Genomic DNA, 18967 nt, shown 5'->3' with positions numbered 1-18967 from the left:
AACTCAAAAGTTTGAAAAAACAAGTCACAGAACTTATGGGAATGAAAGGCACAATAGGAGAGATGAAAAAAAGCAATGGAAACCTACAACAATAGATTTGAAGATGGAGAATATGATAAATGAATGAGACATAACAGACATTTACAGAATATTACACTCCACAACAGAAGAAAGGACTAGTAAACTAGAGGTCTGGATATCTGAAATCTGACACACAAGAAAAAATAATGGGAAAATATGAACAGGGACTCAGGGAATGGAATGACAACATGAAGTACACAAATATGAATGTTGTGGGTGCCCCAGAAGGAGAAGAGAAGGGAAAAGGAGGAAATAATCACTGAAAATTTCCCACCTCTTATGAAAGTCATAAAATTACAGATCCAATAAGTGCAGCATACTCTAAACAGGATAGATCCAAATAGACTTACTCCAAAACACTTATTAATCACATTTTCAAATGTCAAAGACAAAGAGAGAATTTTGAAAGCAGCAAGAGAAAAGCAATCCATCACATGTAAGTGAAGCTTGATAAGACCACATGTGGATTTCCCAGCAGAAACCATGGAGACAAGAAGGGAGTGGTATGATATATTTATATTTATATATGTAGAGGAGAAGCTTAACCTACCTATAGGTATGCCTAAGCATCACCTCCAGAGGACCTCTTTTGTTGCTCAGATGTGGCCATTCTCTCTCTAAGCCCAACTCCGCAAATGAAACCACTGCCCTCCCCTCTATGTGGGATAAGATATCCAGGGATGAAAGTCTCCCTATCGGTGTGGGAGATGACACTCAGGGATGAGCCTGGCTCTGACACCGTGGTATCAACAATGCAATCCTGACCCAAAGAGTGGAAAGAAGTGTATCATTGGCTGAGAGAGTTCAAACAGAGTTGAGAGGCTACACTGGAGGTCACATTTACACATACAGGCTTCAGTTAGACATTGCTACCAATCATAACTTCCCAACCCCCAATGAAAACCATTCCTGCCAATCCTAAAGAACACCCAGGGCATTATATAAGATTCTACAAAGGTTCCGTGCACTAGGTTAACTCTCCAAAACCAGATGGGTCCCTGGACCAGATAAGTCCTGAAATGCAGAGGGGCCAGCCTCTCCAGAACATCATCTATGCCCTCTATTCCATATTATTGACAACATTCCAACATTAAAAAGTTAGAATAGGCATAGCCCAAATACCCCTAAAGAGTGGGAGAAATATATACAGGGAAGATCAGGTTTTACCAATGAGTACGAGTACTGAATCATTATACTGGTATTTATTTTAGCCTCCAGTACCTTAGAGTAGCTAGAAATAAAAACCTAAAATTGTAGAATTGTAACCCATACCAAAGTCTGAAATCTGTTCTATAACCAATTGTTGTAAAGTACTTCGAAGTTTATCACTTTTATGTATATATGTTAAAGAGAAGGAGGAGTATAAAAAAAGAACATAGGATTTAACAAATGAGTATGAATGCTGAATCATTATATTGATATTTCTGTTGGTTTCCAGTGTCTTGGAACAGCTAGAAGAAAAAAATGAAAAAATCATGGAACTGTAACCCGTACCAAACTTTAAAATCTGTTCTATAACTCCTTGTTAAAATGTGCTTGGAAATTTATTGCTTTTTTGTATATATGTTATATTTCTCAATTTTTAAAAATGTTTTTTAAAAAAAGAACACAGGTTATGAGGAAATAGAAATATGATCAAGGTTGAAGGAATACAGTGTGTGCAACAGGACTGATTGTAAAAATTCAGAAATGGATAGCACAATAATACCTGATGGTAGCACAATAACGTAAGCACACTGATTGAAACTGAATATGAGTATGATAGAGGGAGAAGGGCTGAGGGGCACGTATGAAACCAGAAGGAAAGAGAGAGGATAAAGACTGAGACATAAAGTATAATTTAGGAATGCCTTGAGTGGATAAAAATGGAGATTAAATGTACAAATAGAAAAATGTTTTTGCATGGGGGGAAAACGAATGAATGTCAACATTGCAAGGTGTTGAAAATGGATGGTATACAAAAAGGTACAATCAATGCAACCTAGGGTCTATAGTCAACAGAAACAATGTAATATGCTTCCACTGAATGTAACGAAGGCATTATACCGAAACTAAATATCAACAAGTGGGGGTTATGGGGCACAGGGTAGGGATATGGATTCTTTGTGGAAGACAGGAAATATCTTCATATAGATTACACTGGCAAAGGCATGTCTGTTTACTTAGGTTGGATTACATGATGTGCAAATAAAATTGGTTAAAAATGAAAAGAGAGAATAGGAGGCAGTTTCTTAGATCTTATACCTAAAGCACAAGTATTGAAAAAAGAAATAGACAAATGGGAACTCCTAAAAATTAAACACTTTGGTGCATCAAAAAACTTTGTCAAGAAAGTAAAAAGGTAGCCTACACAATGGGAGACAATATTTGGAAGCCACATATCAGTCAAGGGTTTAGTATTCAGAATATATATATAGATTCTTCAACTAGGCAACAAAAGAACAAACAATCCAATTAAAAATAGGCAAAACAAAATAGATAAAAAAATAAACAAATAAAAGGGAAACAAAAGTTAGAATAATTGGGTAGATGGAAATACTAGTGGTCAATGAGAGGGAGGGGTAAGGGGTATGGTATGTATGAGTTTTTCCTTTTTCCTTTTTATTTATTTTTCTGGAGTGATGCAAATGTTCTAAAAAAATGATCACGGTGATGAATACAAAACTATGTGATGATATTGTGAGCCAGAGATTGTACACCATGTATGAAATGTTTGTATGTTAAGAATGTTTGTGTTATGTTTTTTTTAACTTTTTTATTGTACAATGTAACATATATTGTATGTTGTTTTAGCAATAAAAATATATTTTTTAAAAATGGGCAAAAGATATAAACAGATACTTCTCAGAAGAGGAAATACAAATGGCCAAAAGGCACATGAAAAGATGCTCAACTTCCCTGGCTATTAGGGAAATGCAAATCAAAACACAATGAGATGTCATCTCACAACCACCAGAATGGCCATTTGGTGAACAAAACAAAAACAACAAAAAACAGAAAGTAAGTGCTGGGGAGGATGTGGAGAAAGAGGCACACTTATCTTCTGCTGGTGCGAATGTAAAATGGTACAACCACTGTGGAAAGCAGTTTGGCAGTTCCTCAGGAAGCTAAGTATAAAACTGCCACGTGATCCAGCAATCCCATTGCTAGGTATCTATTCAGAGGACATGAGGGCAAGCACGCAAATGGACATTTGCACACCAATGTTTATAGCAGCATTATTTACAATTGCCAAGAGATGGAAACAGTCCAAATGTCCATCAACAGAAGAGTGGCTCAACAAGCCATGGTATATACATACGATGGAATATTATGCAGCTGTAAGACAGAATAAAGTCATGAACAACGTGGATGGACCTTGAGGACATTATGCTGAGTAAGATTAGCCAGAAACAATAGGACAAATACTGTATGGTCTCACTGATATGAACTAACATTAATGTGTTAAAGGAGAATTTCAGCTAAGAACAGAGGTTATCAGGAGATAGAAATAGGGTAGAGATTGGGTAATTAGAGCTTAAGGGATACAGATTGTACATCAGGACTGATTGTATAAATTCAGAAATGGATAGCACAATACTACCTGATTGTAGCATAATAATATAAGTACACTGAATGAAGCTGAATGTGAGACTGATAGAAGGAGAAGGGCTGGGGGCACATATGAAACCAGAAGAAAGATAAACAATAAAGACTGAGATGGTATAATCTAGGAATGCCTAGAGAGTACAATGATAGTGACTAAATGTACATATTTAAAAATGTTTTGCATGAGGAAGAACAAAGGAGTGTCAGTATTGCGGGGTGTTGGAATTAGATGGTTAGCCATATTTTAAAACTTCAAGTTCTGTGTGAGACTAAAGCAAGAAATGTTTATTTGGTACAAAATTTATATTTTGACTAGCGCATTTCCTAATTTAACTTATATGGGCAGTTTAATTGAACACTGTAAGTATATGGAACCTTGAATAGGGCATGAGATTTTTGTAGTTTGTCCACGTTAGTGTGATGCCCCAATAAACCCCAGAGTGATCTGAACAGTGAATAAAGAAGTATTTGCAAAGTCCCCTTCAGGGAATGGGGAAAACTGAACTTCCCCATTTGAAGAATTCCTGATATTCCTGTAAGCAGTGGGGCAACCAAATCAATAGGCCAAGCTCTCAATCTTGGGGTTTGTTCCTATGAAACTTATCCCCACAAAGGGTAGGCTAAGCCTACTTAAAATTAGGCCTAAGAGTCACACCCAAAGAACCTCTTTTGTTGCTCAGATGTGGCCTCTCTCTCTTTCAGCCAACAAGGCAAGCAAACTCACTGCTCTCCCCCTCTCTAAGTGGGAGATGATTCCAAAGGGGTTAACCTCCCTGGCAATGTGGGACAGAAATCCTAGGATGAGCTGGGACTCAGCATCAAAGGACTGAGAAAACCTTCTTGACCAAAAGGGGGAAGAGAGAAATGAGACAAAATAAAGTGTCAACAGCTGAGAGATTTCAGAGTTGAGAGGTTATCCTGGAGGTTATTCTTACACATTATATAGATATTCCCTTTTTAGTATATGGTGTATTAGAGTGTGTAGAGGGAAGTACCTGAAACTATAGAGCTGTGTTCCAGTAGCCATGTTTCTTAAAGATGATTGTATAATGATAAAGCTTTAGCAATGTGTGATTGTGAAAACCTCGTGTCTGATGCTCCTTTTATCTATGGTATGGATAGATGAGTAAAAAATATGGATAAAAAAGTAAACAAATAATAGGTGGAACAAAGGTTAAAATAAATCGAGTAGATTGAATACTAGTGAACAATGAAAGGGAGTGGTAAGGGGTATGGAATGCATGAGTTTTTTCTTTTTCCTTTCCTTTGCTGGAGAGATGCAAATATTCAAAAAAATGATCACGGTGATGAATACACAACTATGTGATGATATTGTGAGCCATTGATTGCAACCATGTCAAGAATGTTCGTATTTTCAGAATGATTGAATGCTGGCATGTCAGTTTATTGTTTATAATAAAAATATCTTAAAAAATTCCAGAGGGGACATAGAATATGGAACAACTACTCAAGGATATTTATAAAGAAAAAGAGGATATCAGGAGGACACTAGCAGAGCATAAAGAAAAATTTGGAAGGTTAAATAGAAAAATGGCAGATCTCACAGAAATAAAAGAGTAGAACAAATCAGAAATATACCAGAGACATGATAGCAGATTCAAAGAAGCAGAAGGAAGAATCAGGAGCTAGAAGACAGAACAATTGGACTAGAGTACACAAAAGAACAAATGGCAAGAAAGATGAAGGAAATGTAACTAGATTTTAGGAAAATGATGGACAACAAGAGATGCACAAATGTAAGTATCACTGGTGTCCCAGAAGGAGGATAGAAGAGTTAAGGGCCAAGAAAGTTATTTGAATATGTAATTAGGGAAACTTCCCAACTTGTATAAAAGACAAATACACAAAACAAAGAAGCCCAATGAACTTCAAATAGAATAAATCCAAAGAGCCCTACTCCCAAGATCCACACCAGTCAAACTGTCTAGGTGTTGAAGAGCAACTACAAGCACTGAAAGCACTACAAGAAAAGCAATCTACTACATACAAGGGAAACACATAAGGCTGACTGTGGACTACGCAACAGGCACCATGGAAGCAAGAAGGCAGTGGTATGACATATTTAAGATCTGAATGAGAAAGGCTTTCAGCCAAGAGTTCTTTATCCAGGCAAGTTATCCTGCAAAATTGAGAAGAGATTAAAATCTTCAAAGACAAACAAAGATGGAGAGAACTAGTCAACAAGAGACCTGCCCTACAAGAAATACTAAAGGGAGTCCTGTCAGCTGAAAAAAAAAAAAAAAGACAGGAGAGGGAGGTCTGGAGAAGGGCACAGAATTGAAGAGTACGAGCAATGGCAATTTAAAGGATAAAATGAGAGAGAAGTAAAATAAATAGATCTGACTTAAAAATGAAAGGACAAGGGCTCTGCACTAGTGGCTCAGTGGCAGAATTCTTGCCTGCTGTGCTGAAGATGCAGGTTCAGTTCCTGGAGCCTGCCCATGCCAAAAGAGATAAAAAATTAAAAAAAAACAACAACAACAAAAAAACCAGGACAAGATGGTAGAGTCAAGAACTGCTTTCACAATAACATTTTGAATGTTAAATGGATTAATCTCACCAATTAAAATCTACAGTCCGGCAGAATGGATTTAAAAACATTATCCATGTATATGTTGTTTACAAGAGACTCATCTTAGACTCAAGGACAGAGTTAGATTGAAGATGAAACGATGGAAAAAAGATCTCCTATGTAAACTATAACCAAACGAAAGTAGGAGTAGCTATACTAATGTCAGACAAAACAGACTTTAAATGTAAAGATGGACACTGCATGTTAATAAAAGGGACAATTCACCAGGAAGAAATAACAATCATAAATATGTATGCTTCCAATCAAGGAGCTCCAAAGAACATGAGACAAACATTGGAAAAACTGAAGGGAGCTATAGACATATCAACAATAATTGTGGGAGACTTCAATACACCATTCTCCACTATAGATAGAACAACTGGACAGAGGATCAGCAAGGAAATAGAGAACTTAAACAATGGGATAAATGAATTTGCTCTAATGGAGATTTATAGATCATTATATGCCAGAACACCAGGACATACATTCTTCCCTAGTGCACATGGAACATTCTCCAGGATAGTTCATATGCTGGGACACAAACTGAGTCTTTATAAATTTAATTAAGATTGAAATTATCCAAAGCAATTTCTCTGATCACTATGGAATAAAGGTGCAAATTAATAATCACTAAAGAACAGAGCTTTCACTAACATAAGGAGAATAAACAACAGACTCTTAAAATAATCAGTCTGTTAAGGAAGAAATTTCTAGAGAAATTGGTAAATATCTGGAGACAAATGATAATGAGAATACAACATATCAAAAGTTATGGGATGTGGCAAAAGCAGTGCTGAGAGGCAAATGTATTGCCCTAAATGCCTATATTAAAAAACATGAACACTCAAAACTTAAGGATTTACAGGCTTACCTGGAGAACTTAGAGAAAGAACAGCAAACTAACCCCAAAGCACATAAAAGAAGAAAAATAATAAAGATTAAAGCAGAAATAAACAAACTGGAGAATAATAAGACAATAGGAAGACTCAACAAAATCAAAAGTTGGTTCTTTGAGAAAATCCATAAAATCAATGGATCCCCAGCTAGACTAACAAAGCAAAAAAAAAAGAGAGGATGCAAATGAACAAAATCAGAAATGAGAGGGGGATCGTTACCACAGATCATGAATAAATTTTAAAAATCATAAGAGAGTATTATGAACAACTATATGCTAACAAACTGGATAACTTAGAAGAAATGGACAAATTGCTAGAAACACATGAATTACCTATATGCCTTGAGAAGAAACAGAAGATTTCAACAAACCAATTACAAGTTAAGAGATCCAATCAGTCATTATAAATGTTCCCACAAATAAAAGCCCAGGACCAGATGGCTTCCCAGGAGAATTTTATCAAATATTTCAAAAAGAACTAACAGCAATCCTGTTCAAACTCTTCCAAAAAACTGAGGAAAAAGGAATGCTACCTAATTTATTTTATGAAGCTATCACTCCAATACCAAAATTGAATAAAGACAATACAAGAAAGGAAAACTACAGACCAATCTCCCTAATGAACATAGAAGCAAAAATTCTTAACAAAATACTAGCAAATTGAATCCAATGCCACATTAAAAGAATTATACATCACAACCAAGTGGGATTCATATCACGAATGCAAGGATGGTTCAACATAAAAAAATCAATCAACATAATATAGCATATTAAATCAAAAGGCAAAAATCACATGATCATATCGATTGATGCTGAAAAAGTATTTGACTTGATAAAAACACTTTTAAAGTTAGGAATTGAAGGAAACTTTCTCAATATCATAAAGGACATATATGAAAAACCTATAGCCAGCATCATACTTAATGCTGATAAATTGAAAGCATTCCCCCTAGGGTCGGGAAAGAGACAAGGATGCCCATTGTCATCACTATTATTCCACATTGTACTAGAAGTCCTAATTGCAGTAGTTAGACAGGAGAAAGAAATAAAAGGCATCCAGATAGGAAAGGAAGAACTAAAACTTTTAGATGACATGATCCTATACTTAGAAAACCTGAGAAGTCTAGAGCAAAGCTACTTGAGCTAATAAACAAATTCAGCAAAGTGGCAGGATACAAGATTAATGCACAAAATCAGTAATGTTTCTATACAAAAGCAATGACGTATCTAAGGTAACAATTAAAGAGTAAGTCAGGAAAACATGGAACAATCAAATTAACTTAAGAGCCAGAGGAAGTTTGATGAAATTTGCCTAAAGCTGCTACCTTTTCCGTGAACCCTCCCCTGATCATACTATCCCAAAGCATTTTGTCCCTCTTCTTATATACCTTTGTTAGCACCACTTATGGCACCTGGAAATCGCATCAGGCTGCGTATAACAGGAAACCCAACCAGCAGTATGGCAGAAATGGGGACCGGGCTATTCAAAAGCCACTAAAACCCTTTTCCTTTTCCTTTCTAATTTATAAAGATTGGAATTAGAAAAGACATCTCTTTACTCTCATCTGTACCTAGGTATAGGTGGCCTAGGGCCAAAGTTCTGACTAATGAGATGTAAGAGACCTCTGGAGAAGACACCCTTTCCTCTCCCCCAAAGACAAGCCCTTATAAGCTGAAAACTTGGCTCTTTTCTTTCTTCCTGCCTGCCATGTGGACATGATGTCTGGAGTGCAACAGCCTTCTTGTGATCAGGAGGACCAAACCTTACGCTAAGAATGTCAAGTCAGGAAGATATCTGAGTTTGCGACACTGATGGTGTCATGGAGCACCCATACCAACCCTGAACTGATCATCCCTATTTTCTGTCATAAAAGAAAAACAACACCCCTGTTATACCATTTATCAGTGAAGAATTGTGTTTACCTGCTAGTATTGTCTCAAGCAACAAGAAGTTAGGCAATACAAAATCCACGGCTGTTAGCCTGGCTCTGTTATGCCTTGGCTCCCTTTATCTTCTTCCTTCTCCATTCTTAATGTATTGATTTCCTCCTCATGGTCGCAAGATGTACCTCCAGGCATCAGATACGTATTTCAGGCAAAAAGAAATCTGTAACTCAAGGGTTCAAACTGTGTCATACATCTACCTTTGACTGCATAGTAGCTGGAGAAAAATCAAGCAGTTGGTTTTTTAGTGTCTACAGGAGAAGAAACATTTTCAATTCACACTTACCTCGCAAAGTATGTAGCTGGTCCTGACCCAGTGGTACAATTAAATGCTGATCTGACTTCCTCTCATTTTCCCATGTCCCACTGAAAAGCATCTAGTTTCCAAAGTGGAAGTGTGATTGATCAGTTGCAGGAATGCTGGGGTGTAGTGGACAGTGCACTGGATTAGGAATCTGCAGACCTGATTCTAATCCTGTCACTAGACAGTTACATGACTCAGTAAATTCCTTTGCTCTGCTGTTTCATTTGCTCTGTAATCCATCCCTTCCAGCTCTAAAATAATTGGAATTGCAGCTAATGAACAGGGCAGCTAGCAAACCAGGTTATTTATCTAGGTCTCGCTCTGTGCAAGGTACCAGGTGCTTTTATATTCACTCGAACCCATGATGTGGGTCTAATCTTCCACCAGGATTTGCCAGTCTTCTTTCAGGGTAAGTCTTCTTGCTTTCCAGACTTACTGATTTACCTGTAACACATACTCTGTCTGAATGATTGTATGGAACCTCTTTCACTGCCATATCAAGAAATCCCTTACAAACAGGCATGACACATTTCTGAGATGCTAGGCAGATAATAATCCTTACCATTAATTGACTGTGTACCAAGCGCCAAGCTCTGGGCTAAGTTCTTTACTTATACTACCATTTAATCAGTTTTGAGGTTCGTACCCTTTTTTTTTCAGATAATGAAATTGAAGCTAAGAAACTTGCAGAGAGAGGAGTCTGACCCCAAAGCATAAGTATGCCCTTAACAGTTTACCAGACCAACACTAATAACACTGAGCCATTGTTGCTGCGTCTTCAGCCCAGAATAGTCCACCAAATCTAAGTTTTCCTAGTCTCAAGGTCAGATGGTGGTGCAGGGTGCGGGGTTAGTGCGGATGCCAGAGACGCTAATGAAGACTTTTACAGGGGTTGGGAGCAACGCTGTAAACCCAAAGGGCTTGTACTGTAACCCCAGCCAACACAAGTCCCCCGGCCCCTGCCCCATTTCACCTCCCATCCCAGCGTTGAAACAGCGAGAGCCCGGAAGATCCGCGGTCGCATTTAAGCGCGCGATACACATCATACCCTTCCGCAGCTTCCCACCTCTTTCAGACGCACGTGTTTAAAGAGTCCCTACTCCCCCAGCGCCGCCCCAGCTCGCCTCCACCTCCGCGCGCTCGCCCGGCCCCCGCCTGCGCCGCTGGCCTCAAGTTTCGCGGGCGAGACAGGCGCGCCCAACTGCAGCATTGGCTTCGAGCGGGCGCCCAGGGGGCCTTGGCCACCCACCCAGCCCTGCCGCCGCAGTCTCCGCCCTCCATGAGGACGTGCTTGCTGGAGCGGGAGCGAGGGTGGGGCGCCGGGAGGGAGGGGATCCCGGGACGCGCTGCTTCAGTTCCCGCAGCGGTAGCAGCAGGTGGAGTGAGCTGTACCGCGAGCAGCACTGAGCTTGAAACCCGCCGCCACAGCTACCGGGGCGGAGCAGCCGCTGGGCTGGAGCCTGTCCCCGCCCCGGTCCAACCTCTAGTTTTCGGGAAGTTGAAAGACCGCGGCCGGTGGGCCGGGGCCACGACTGGGGCAGGGGCCGGGCGCACGGCAGTGCTAGAAGCCGCCGTTCGGGGCGTAGGACTAAGCGGAGCTGGGCATCCGAGGAACACATCGCGCCTCCTCCGGGCTACCTGAAAAACCTGTTCTCCCGGGAAAAGGCCGCTGCAGTCTCTGGGATTTCGGAGGTGCTCGGAGTCGCTCACGGCTTGCGCCTCGGTTTCTCGGGAGGATTCTGAGCAACGCACCCTCGACTCCTCTTCGGCTTAGACGCGAAAAGCAAAGGGCTTGTCCGTGGGGTCCCGCCTTCTCTTTTTCCCGGAGAGGGGTGGGGGCACAGGAGCCTTTCACTCAGAGCTCCTGGAGTCCTCGCACCCCTCGCCTTGTTGGTCTCGAAGGGTTCGCTGGTTGGCAGCAAAATCTGCAAGGGTCCTCTGCTTTTCGATTTCTTCTTCAATCTGGGAACAGTTCCCGCCAAAGACATTCGACGCCCCTTTCCCCGTTTTGGCGCGCCGGCTGGCGTCCCCGATGGCCGGAGCCTGCAGGAATCCTGCCCCTGTACGTGGACTCTTGACTTTCTTCGATTAGCGAGTCACCTTCTGGCCACTATCCTCGAGGGGACGGTGCAGACGTGGCTCTCTCCTCTGAGGGAGTGCGGTCCTAGAGGGGCGCATTGACCTTTTAGAGGCTGCGTGTGTGCCGGCGGTCGGGGCGAGGGCAGCCCGGGAGCTGTCGGCATGGCCTTTACTTTCGCTGCCTTCTGCTACATGCTCTCGCTGGTGCTGTGCGCCGCGCTCATCTTCTTCGCGATCTGGCACGTAAGTAACCCGCAGCCGTTCTAACTATTTCCTGCCGCCCCAAACGCGGCTCCCTCCTTCTCCTTCCCCAATTCCTCTGAAATATCACCGCCCTCCTTCCTTCAGATTGCGAGTGTGGACGGAGAGTGAGGCGAGTGGCCGCACAGCTGCAGGTTAGATCCTCGCCGGTCCCCTTGTCGTGGGGCCCCGAGGTCGGGCCGCGTTGGGCGCGCTTTCGGTGTCCTGGGGTTTTAGGGGAGTGGGGAGGGGCAGGGGGACCGCTGGCCCCGGGCTAGGGCTCTCGCCAGCAAAGCCTGCTGAGCGTCCGGGACTCCCGGGAGTGGAGGCTAAACTCCATCTACTCTCATTCTTCCCCCGCCCCCTCCTCCCCTTGGGCGGGAGGCGAGGGAGCGCCGCCTGGGGTCCCGGCAATTAGTCCAGTAGCCATAACAACTAAACGTTTTAAATGTCAGCATCTGTGCTGGGTTGCATTTAGACATAATTGGCTACAAAGTGGAAACACGACGGGAGCGCCTTGCTTGTAAGAGGCCGGAACCCGCGAGGGGAGGGAAACTAGGTGATGGGAATCCAAACGGAAGACGGTGTGAAGGCGAGGGCGAGAGAAAAACGAGAGGAGTGGGGTGGGAGAGATGGAGATTGGGGAAGGAGAAAGATAAATAAGGGCCTGGAGGAAAGACGCGCCGATAGTTGCCTCTTTTGCGCTCTCGGAGCCCGGGTGTCCCTCCATCCTTTTGGGATCCTGACCTGAAGACTCCTTGCAGGTGGGGGAGCTCGCTTCCGCCCACGTCGCCAGCATCCCCCGCGGCGTGGGGCGTAAATTTTCCTGCCAGCCTTCCAGGAGGACCACTCCAAGTTGAGGGCATCCATGGGTCCCAGGTCTGCAGGGCCAGGACAGAAGTGAGCCATACAGTGTTGGATTAGGGGACAGAAAGGTTCTCCATAGGAGGAGAATGAAGGGAGGGAGAGAGCAGGACTGAGGAAAGCTGGCCTTCTCACAAAGACTGTGTGACATTGGGCAAGTCAAACTCTCAGGGCTTCATTCTCTGAGGTTGTGTAAGTTTTCCATCCTGGCCGTCAGAGGGCTGGTGGAAAGAATGGCCAGGTCACAAAGGAGGGCCATAATGCAGTCTCTCACCCTGGTGATAGGAAAGGATCCTGGCATCCATCCCAGGAGGCATGGTTCTGGGAGCCTTAGAGAACAAGCCGGCAGTGGGAGAGGAAGACCCTAAGACCCAAGGAAAATTTCAGGGTGGACAGGAGGCAGGTGTTTTGTGTAAGTGATTTCTGAAGGGTTTATCTTAAAAATAGAGCTAAGCAGCTAAGGAGTTCAGCTAGAGCAGCTCCCGCTACCGGTTCTCTGACAAGGAAGAGAGGCATATCTGGAGAGGATGGCTGCTACTAATATTGCAGTCTTAGAAAAGACACTTGCTGGGCTTCCTCCCTCATCTTTAAAGTGAGAAAGTTGGCCTGAATGATTATTAAGCTTCCTGTTGTTTCTAAGATTGTGTAAATCTGTGAATCGGTGGTTTCAGGAATTTGGAGGTGAGAGAAGGAATTCAGACACAGTATTTAGGGGCTGACCAAAAATTGTGTGAGTTGGGAAAGAAGGGATTCTGCACCCTCCCTTCCTTTGCTCTGGGATGTTGGTTGGGTCTAATCTGCAGGAGAAAATTGAGCTTTGAGGTTGGTGACTGTTGTTAAGGGAAAATTAAACTTTACTTAATTTAGACTAGAAAAGGGTGCAACTGTGTTAATTTTTTTTTTTTACTGTGGTAACATATATATTATATATATAATGACAAATTTTATGTTTTATATATATGAAACATAAAATCGCCAATTTTAACCATTCTTAAATATGCGGTTCATTGGTGTTAATTACCTTTACAATGTGGTGCAACCATCGCCTCCATCCATTATCAAAACTTTTTCATTACTCCAAACAGGAACTCTGTACCCAATAAGCAATATGCTAATATGTTTAAAGGAACATTCTCTGCTTCTTTGGATTTTGAGAGTTCCTTGTGTTGTATGTAGAAGGCTAACTATTCCCTTTCTTCAGAAATACTTCATTTTGCTATTTCTTCCTTTTTTGCCGTGCTCAGAGAATGACAGGTACCAGAGAACTCTAGCTTGGAGTTTTCTGAACTAGTCCCTGAAGCAGAGAACTATCAGAAATTCCCCCTCACTTAGGAAAGATAATAAATAATTCAAGAACAGGTAAATTAAGTGAGTGGTTTGTGCATCTGGTTGACTAATGGACGTTTGAATCAACATCAGGTGTTCCAGGGATCCTGCGATGGCCTCCATTCTCCTGGTTCCCAGCACTTGCCACCCCTTATCTAGGGATAGGGAAGTGCAGGTGAACCCCGAGTCTGGTTCAGGTCTTGTCCAGATCCCAGTGAGAGTAGAAAGATTACAGTTTCTAATAATAAAACAAATCTATGCTCTTTGAATTCAAATGACAGTAACAATTCCAAGTCTCTTTTCCTCTTCCTTTCCTGGTTTTTTCCTCTTCCACCCCGATTTTGTTACTGAACAGTTAAAGCAGAAATCTGAAACACACCAGTTTCATTGCATACAGTGTATGTGTGTGTGTATTTGCTTTCTTTCCGGCTTCTTATAGTTCTTCAGTATTTCTTGATCTGATGAACCATATTGATTAGCATATATTGACATCCCATATAATGAATTGGGCACTTAATATATGACATTTAAAAGACTTGTACCACTTTCATGCCTCAGCTGAAAGATATAATGATGTGATTTTTTTATTTAGTTGTACTTACCTATTTAGGGGCAATAATAGTAACTACTCTTTATTGAGTGCCTATAATGGGACTGACCCTATTCTAGGCACTTTATAGAGTCCTCCCAGACATAACTTCCAATGGTTAACTCCCCCTTTCCTCTGGCTAGAGTTCTGGTAGCAAAGATGGATGTGGCCAGCCACGAGCACATTTAAGTCTTGTTTTTCACTTTGTAAATGTATGGGTGTTTGCATCCTATTCCACTATATATCTTCATTGTTTTCAAATGGAAAAATTTTCAAATTACTGAGCAATTTTCTATCAGCCACCGTCTTTATTTATTATTTTTTTACTGTTTGGCAATTCTGTATGAATTATTTTTATTAGAGAAGTTGAGGGTTTACAGAAAAATGCATAAAAGACAGGTTTCCCCTATACTACCCTACTGTTAACACCTTGCATTAGTATGGTACATTTCTTACAATTGATGAAATTTTTATAATTGTCTATTAACTATAGTCTATGGCTTAATTTAGGGTTCACTCTTTGTTTTGTACAGTTTCATGGATTCAAAAAAAATTTTGTTCTAACAACATATATACAACCTAAAGCTTTCCTTTTTAACCGCATTCAAATATATTAAACAGTGCTGTTAATGATATTCGTAATGTTGCATTACCAGCACCATCATCCACTACCAAAACTTTTCCGTCATCCCAAATAAAAACTCTGTACATTTTAAGCCTGAAATCCCTCTTGCCTATTCCCACACTGTCCTCAGCCACCATGTTTAAGAACATTTGTCACACTTGGAAGTTGAGCTGACTTATTCTGAGGCTTTCCGTACCTTCAGACACATGGTCTCTTACTGCCGGCCTGCACTTTAGTCCTCACAATTAACATTTTACAGATGAGGAAACTGGATCAGAGAGGTTACCAGACTTGCCCAAGGTTGCACAGCTGGTATGTACTGAAGCTGGAATTTGACTTGCTTCTGTGAAACTTCTATACTCATGTCTTTTTCTAATTGTAGTTATTATCTTTAGATTGTTCAGCTTTGATAATAGTGGACAATGTTTCTATCCAAAGGATTACCTTTCCCTGTATAAATAAAATATTTAGAGTTGGAATTTCTGACTGGAGTTATAACAACACGATTCAAAACATGCTATATATCCTTTTTTAGAAGAGGAAACTTGATTTCTTTTTAAATTAGTTTTTTGTGCTTATGATACAGGTTCATTGTTAAAAATTTTGAAAATACGGGGGCACATAATAGAATAAAATCACTACTAAACTTATCCAGAAAATATTTAGGAATCTGATCTTTTGATCATTATGTATGTATGTATTTTTAAAATTTTCATATGAGTGTTTAAAAGAGAAGTAAAAGTTTTCTAAAGGACCAAAATGTGAAGTGATGTCTGTTTCCAGCCCAGGTACAATGAACGGTGTTTATTCACAGAAACCTCCTGAGCTCCAGTTTGGCTTAGTCTGTCTGCAGACTGTCTCGTTTATATAAACACAGATAAAACCATTCTTTGAAAAGAGCAAAGTTTCATTGCCAATTCTTCAGATTTCAGTTTTTAAAGTTTTTATATTTAAAGTCATTTTTAAAATTCAGATTTCTGCCAATTTACAAATAAAATTAATTCCCAGTATTTCCAAGTAAGACTCAGTGCATCATCTCACCTTGAAACTTCTTTGAATTCATAGTAGCATTTGTTCTCAGAGAGTTTTTCTTTTTCTTAAAATATGTTTTAGAATTGTAAAATATAGCATACATACAGAGAAAAGAAAGAAAAACCCCAATAATTTTCAAAGTACATTTTAACAAGTAGTTAAAGAACAGATTTCAGAGTTTGTTATGGGTTACTATTCCACTATTTCAGATTTTTCCTTTTAGCTGCTCCAAAACACTGAAGGCTAAAAGTAATATCAATATAGTGATTCAGCAGGCATACTCATTTGTTAAATCCTATTTTCTCTGTATTAACTCCTCCTTCTCTGATTCTTCTCTCAGTCTACAGGGATCTTTGACTGATGCCCATTCTAGCTTTTTCATGTTGAGAAGAGGTGTCGATAATTAGGGACATGTAATTAGTTGATGTTCTTGAGGAGACTGGTCCCTTTAGGTTTCAGGATTTATCTGGCCTAGGAACCCTCTGGAGGTTAACCCTCAGGAAGATAAACTTAGTGCATGAAATTTTTATAGAGTCTTAATTAGAGCCCTACGTTGTACTTAAGCGTTAACAGCAATGACATTAATTGGGGGCTGGCAAACCATAGGAATTAGCAATGTCTAGCTGAAGTTTGCATAAGAGTAGCCTCCAGAATAGCCTCTGGACTCCCATCTAAGGCTGATTTCTCCCCCACTACCCCCTTCAGGGGCACTGCCCTATCAGCTGTCCTCACTTCCCTGGGTCTTCAGCCTCAAGTCCTTCCCCTTGGCAGATAAAAAGCCTGCAGAGCCTCCGAGCTCTGACTGTAAAGGTCCATGTGTTACCTGGCCCTGCTGATCCTCCTCTCCATTCACCCTTCTTTTTCTTCTCAATTACATCAAATATGCAGAAAAGTGTACAGACTAACATAACAGCTCCTGCATCTTCCCACCAGAATTTTAGAATGTTGGCATTTTGCTACTTTTTGCTTCTCATCTAATTTCTAAGGCACCCGTTTCCTTAGCCCAGCAGCTTCTCTGCCCTGCCTTTGCCAGGGGCACCCGTGGCCTCCTACTGGATGTCTCTGACTAATTAAAGAGCAAATTTCAGAGTTACTACTCCACTGTTTCAGATTTTTCCTTCTAGCTGCTCTGTGTATAGCTTATCTTGGCCTCTCTGTGGCTTTGACACTTATCCATGTCCTCCTTGAGAGACTCTTTGCAGGTGGCTTCTGGGCCCCACTTTATGTCTCCTTGACCATTTCTCCTTATTCTCCCCAGTGGGCTGCTCTTGCTCTGCCTTCATTAACATGTTGGCGCTTTCTCTTGCCCCAGTATGCCTCTGCCCCCCAGACATGCCCTCTCTCATGACCTGCATGTGGGGCTGACTATTCCACATCCCACCGTATATTTGAAGCTGAGCTCATCTGCATGCCATCCTCCTCACAGGAGGGTAGGTCACTGCCCACCAAGGGAAGGTCCACCTCTGTCCCTTCTTTCTCTATCAGTCATATCCATTCTCTCTCCTCCATCCTCATTTCATGGCCCTGCTCTCAGCTGCTCTTTCTCAGAGCATGGGGCCCTTCCCAACTGGCCCTCTGGATTATAATCTCATCCCACTCCACATAACCACCAAGAGTCATCTTTCTGACATCTGAAAGGACCTATCTGTGTCATCCCCACACTGTAAAATTTTCTAACTTCTCTAGAATATTACCAACTTAAGAGGAGCCACAGCCAGGTCCTCGCTGAACTGTTGAACCTCATTTCTCAGTTTCTTTGTTCCAGACGTTTTGAACTACTTGCCTTTCCAAAATGGGCTTATCCATCTCCGTAGAATGCACCTGACCCACCCGCTTCTTTCCCTTACTAGCTGTGCTTTGGCCTGTGTCCTCTGTGAAGCCCAACTTTGCACTTAGTTTGAGTGCCTCTGTTGTATTAGTCACACTGTGTTGCACTTACCTCTGTGCTTGGATGATGAGTTCTCTGAGGACAGGGACTGCTCTCCTTGTTGGTAGCCTCAGAGCCTAGCACAGGAGTGGCACAATGGTAGGAACCTGGTAACTGTAGAATGAAGAAATCCAGGGTCTGCATGATTTACTGTAGCCGACACTAGCTTGACAAACTCTTTTCATGGAGTAGTTTCCCAGACTTACCTGGTTAAAGCAGTCACCTGGGGTGTTTGTTAAGAGCATATGTTCCTGGGTTCCACTGGAGACCCATGGAATCTCTGGGTGCGGGGTGCTCTCTGTGTGAGGGTGGACAGTTGAGCTTCAGTCCAGGCTGGTGGAGTTGACAGAGACCCTGGATAGGCAGAGCAGTTTGGTTGAGGGTGAGGAGGGCCCCGTGGGGGACTGAGGTATGCGTGGGGGACTGAGGTATGGAACTACAGACATCCGAGAGGAATTGCTGTAATAGGAGAGGGTTGTCAGATGGGGAAAGCAGCCTATATACATGCCTTAGGGGGTCGGATTCTGTTGAGGCTGGCCCAGGATTCACACACTGGCCTTTCCAGCCTTATATGTGTTGATTTCTTGCTTCAAGGTACAGGTCCTTCTGGTAACTTTGGTACGCATTAAAAAAAAAAGTTCTCGTAGTAACATGTAACCCAAGATTTCCCATTTTAACAGTTCAAGCAAATTCAGTGGCATTAGTTAGTTTAGAATGCTGTGCTACCATCACCCCATCCATTACCAAAACTTTTTCATCCTCCCAAACAGAAACCTATTAAGCAAAACCTCTTCATTCCCTTCTCCCACCCTGGCCCCAGGTAGCCTCTAATTTATTTTCTCTCTCTATGAATTTGCTTATTTTAGGTACTTTATTTTAA

At 41.5% G+C, this 18967-nt stretch overlaps 1 protein-coding gene across 3 annotated transcripts in view; it reads left to right on the top strand.

Annotated features, from left to right (window-relative positions):
• The window catches only part of CNIH3 (cornichon family AMPA receptor auxiliary protein 3), a 207985-nt gene that overhangs the window by 84128 nt on the left and 104890 nt on the right, over window positions 1-18967 (top strand). For 2 of the 3 annotated variants that reach the window (XM_077149131.1, XM_077149130.1), the window contains exon 1: window positions 10771-11727. The exons of the other annotated variant lie outside the window; for it this stretch is intronic. In XM_077149131.1, the coding sequence (XP_077005246.1) occupies window positions 11647-11727 (81 nt within the window). In that variant the 5' untranslated portion in view covers window positions 10771-11646. Of the gene's footprint in view, window positions 1-10770; window positions 11728-18967 lie in introns of those variants that run through there. 3 annotated transcript variants of the gene reach the window in all.

Source organism: Tamandua tetradactyla, chromosome 2 (genome assembly GCF_023851605.1).
Source record: "Tamandua tetradactyla isolate mTamTet1 chromosome 2, mTamTet1.pri, whole genome shotgun sequence".
Lineage (NCBI taxonomy): Eukaryota > Metazoa > Chordata > Mammalia > Pilosa > Myrmecophagidae > Tamandua > Tamandua tetradactyla.
The sequence above is the reverse complement of the archived record's forward strand: the minus strand, read 5'-3'. Positions and strand labels throughout refer to the sequence as shown.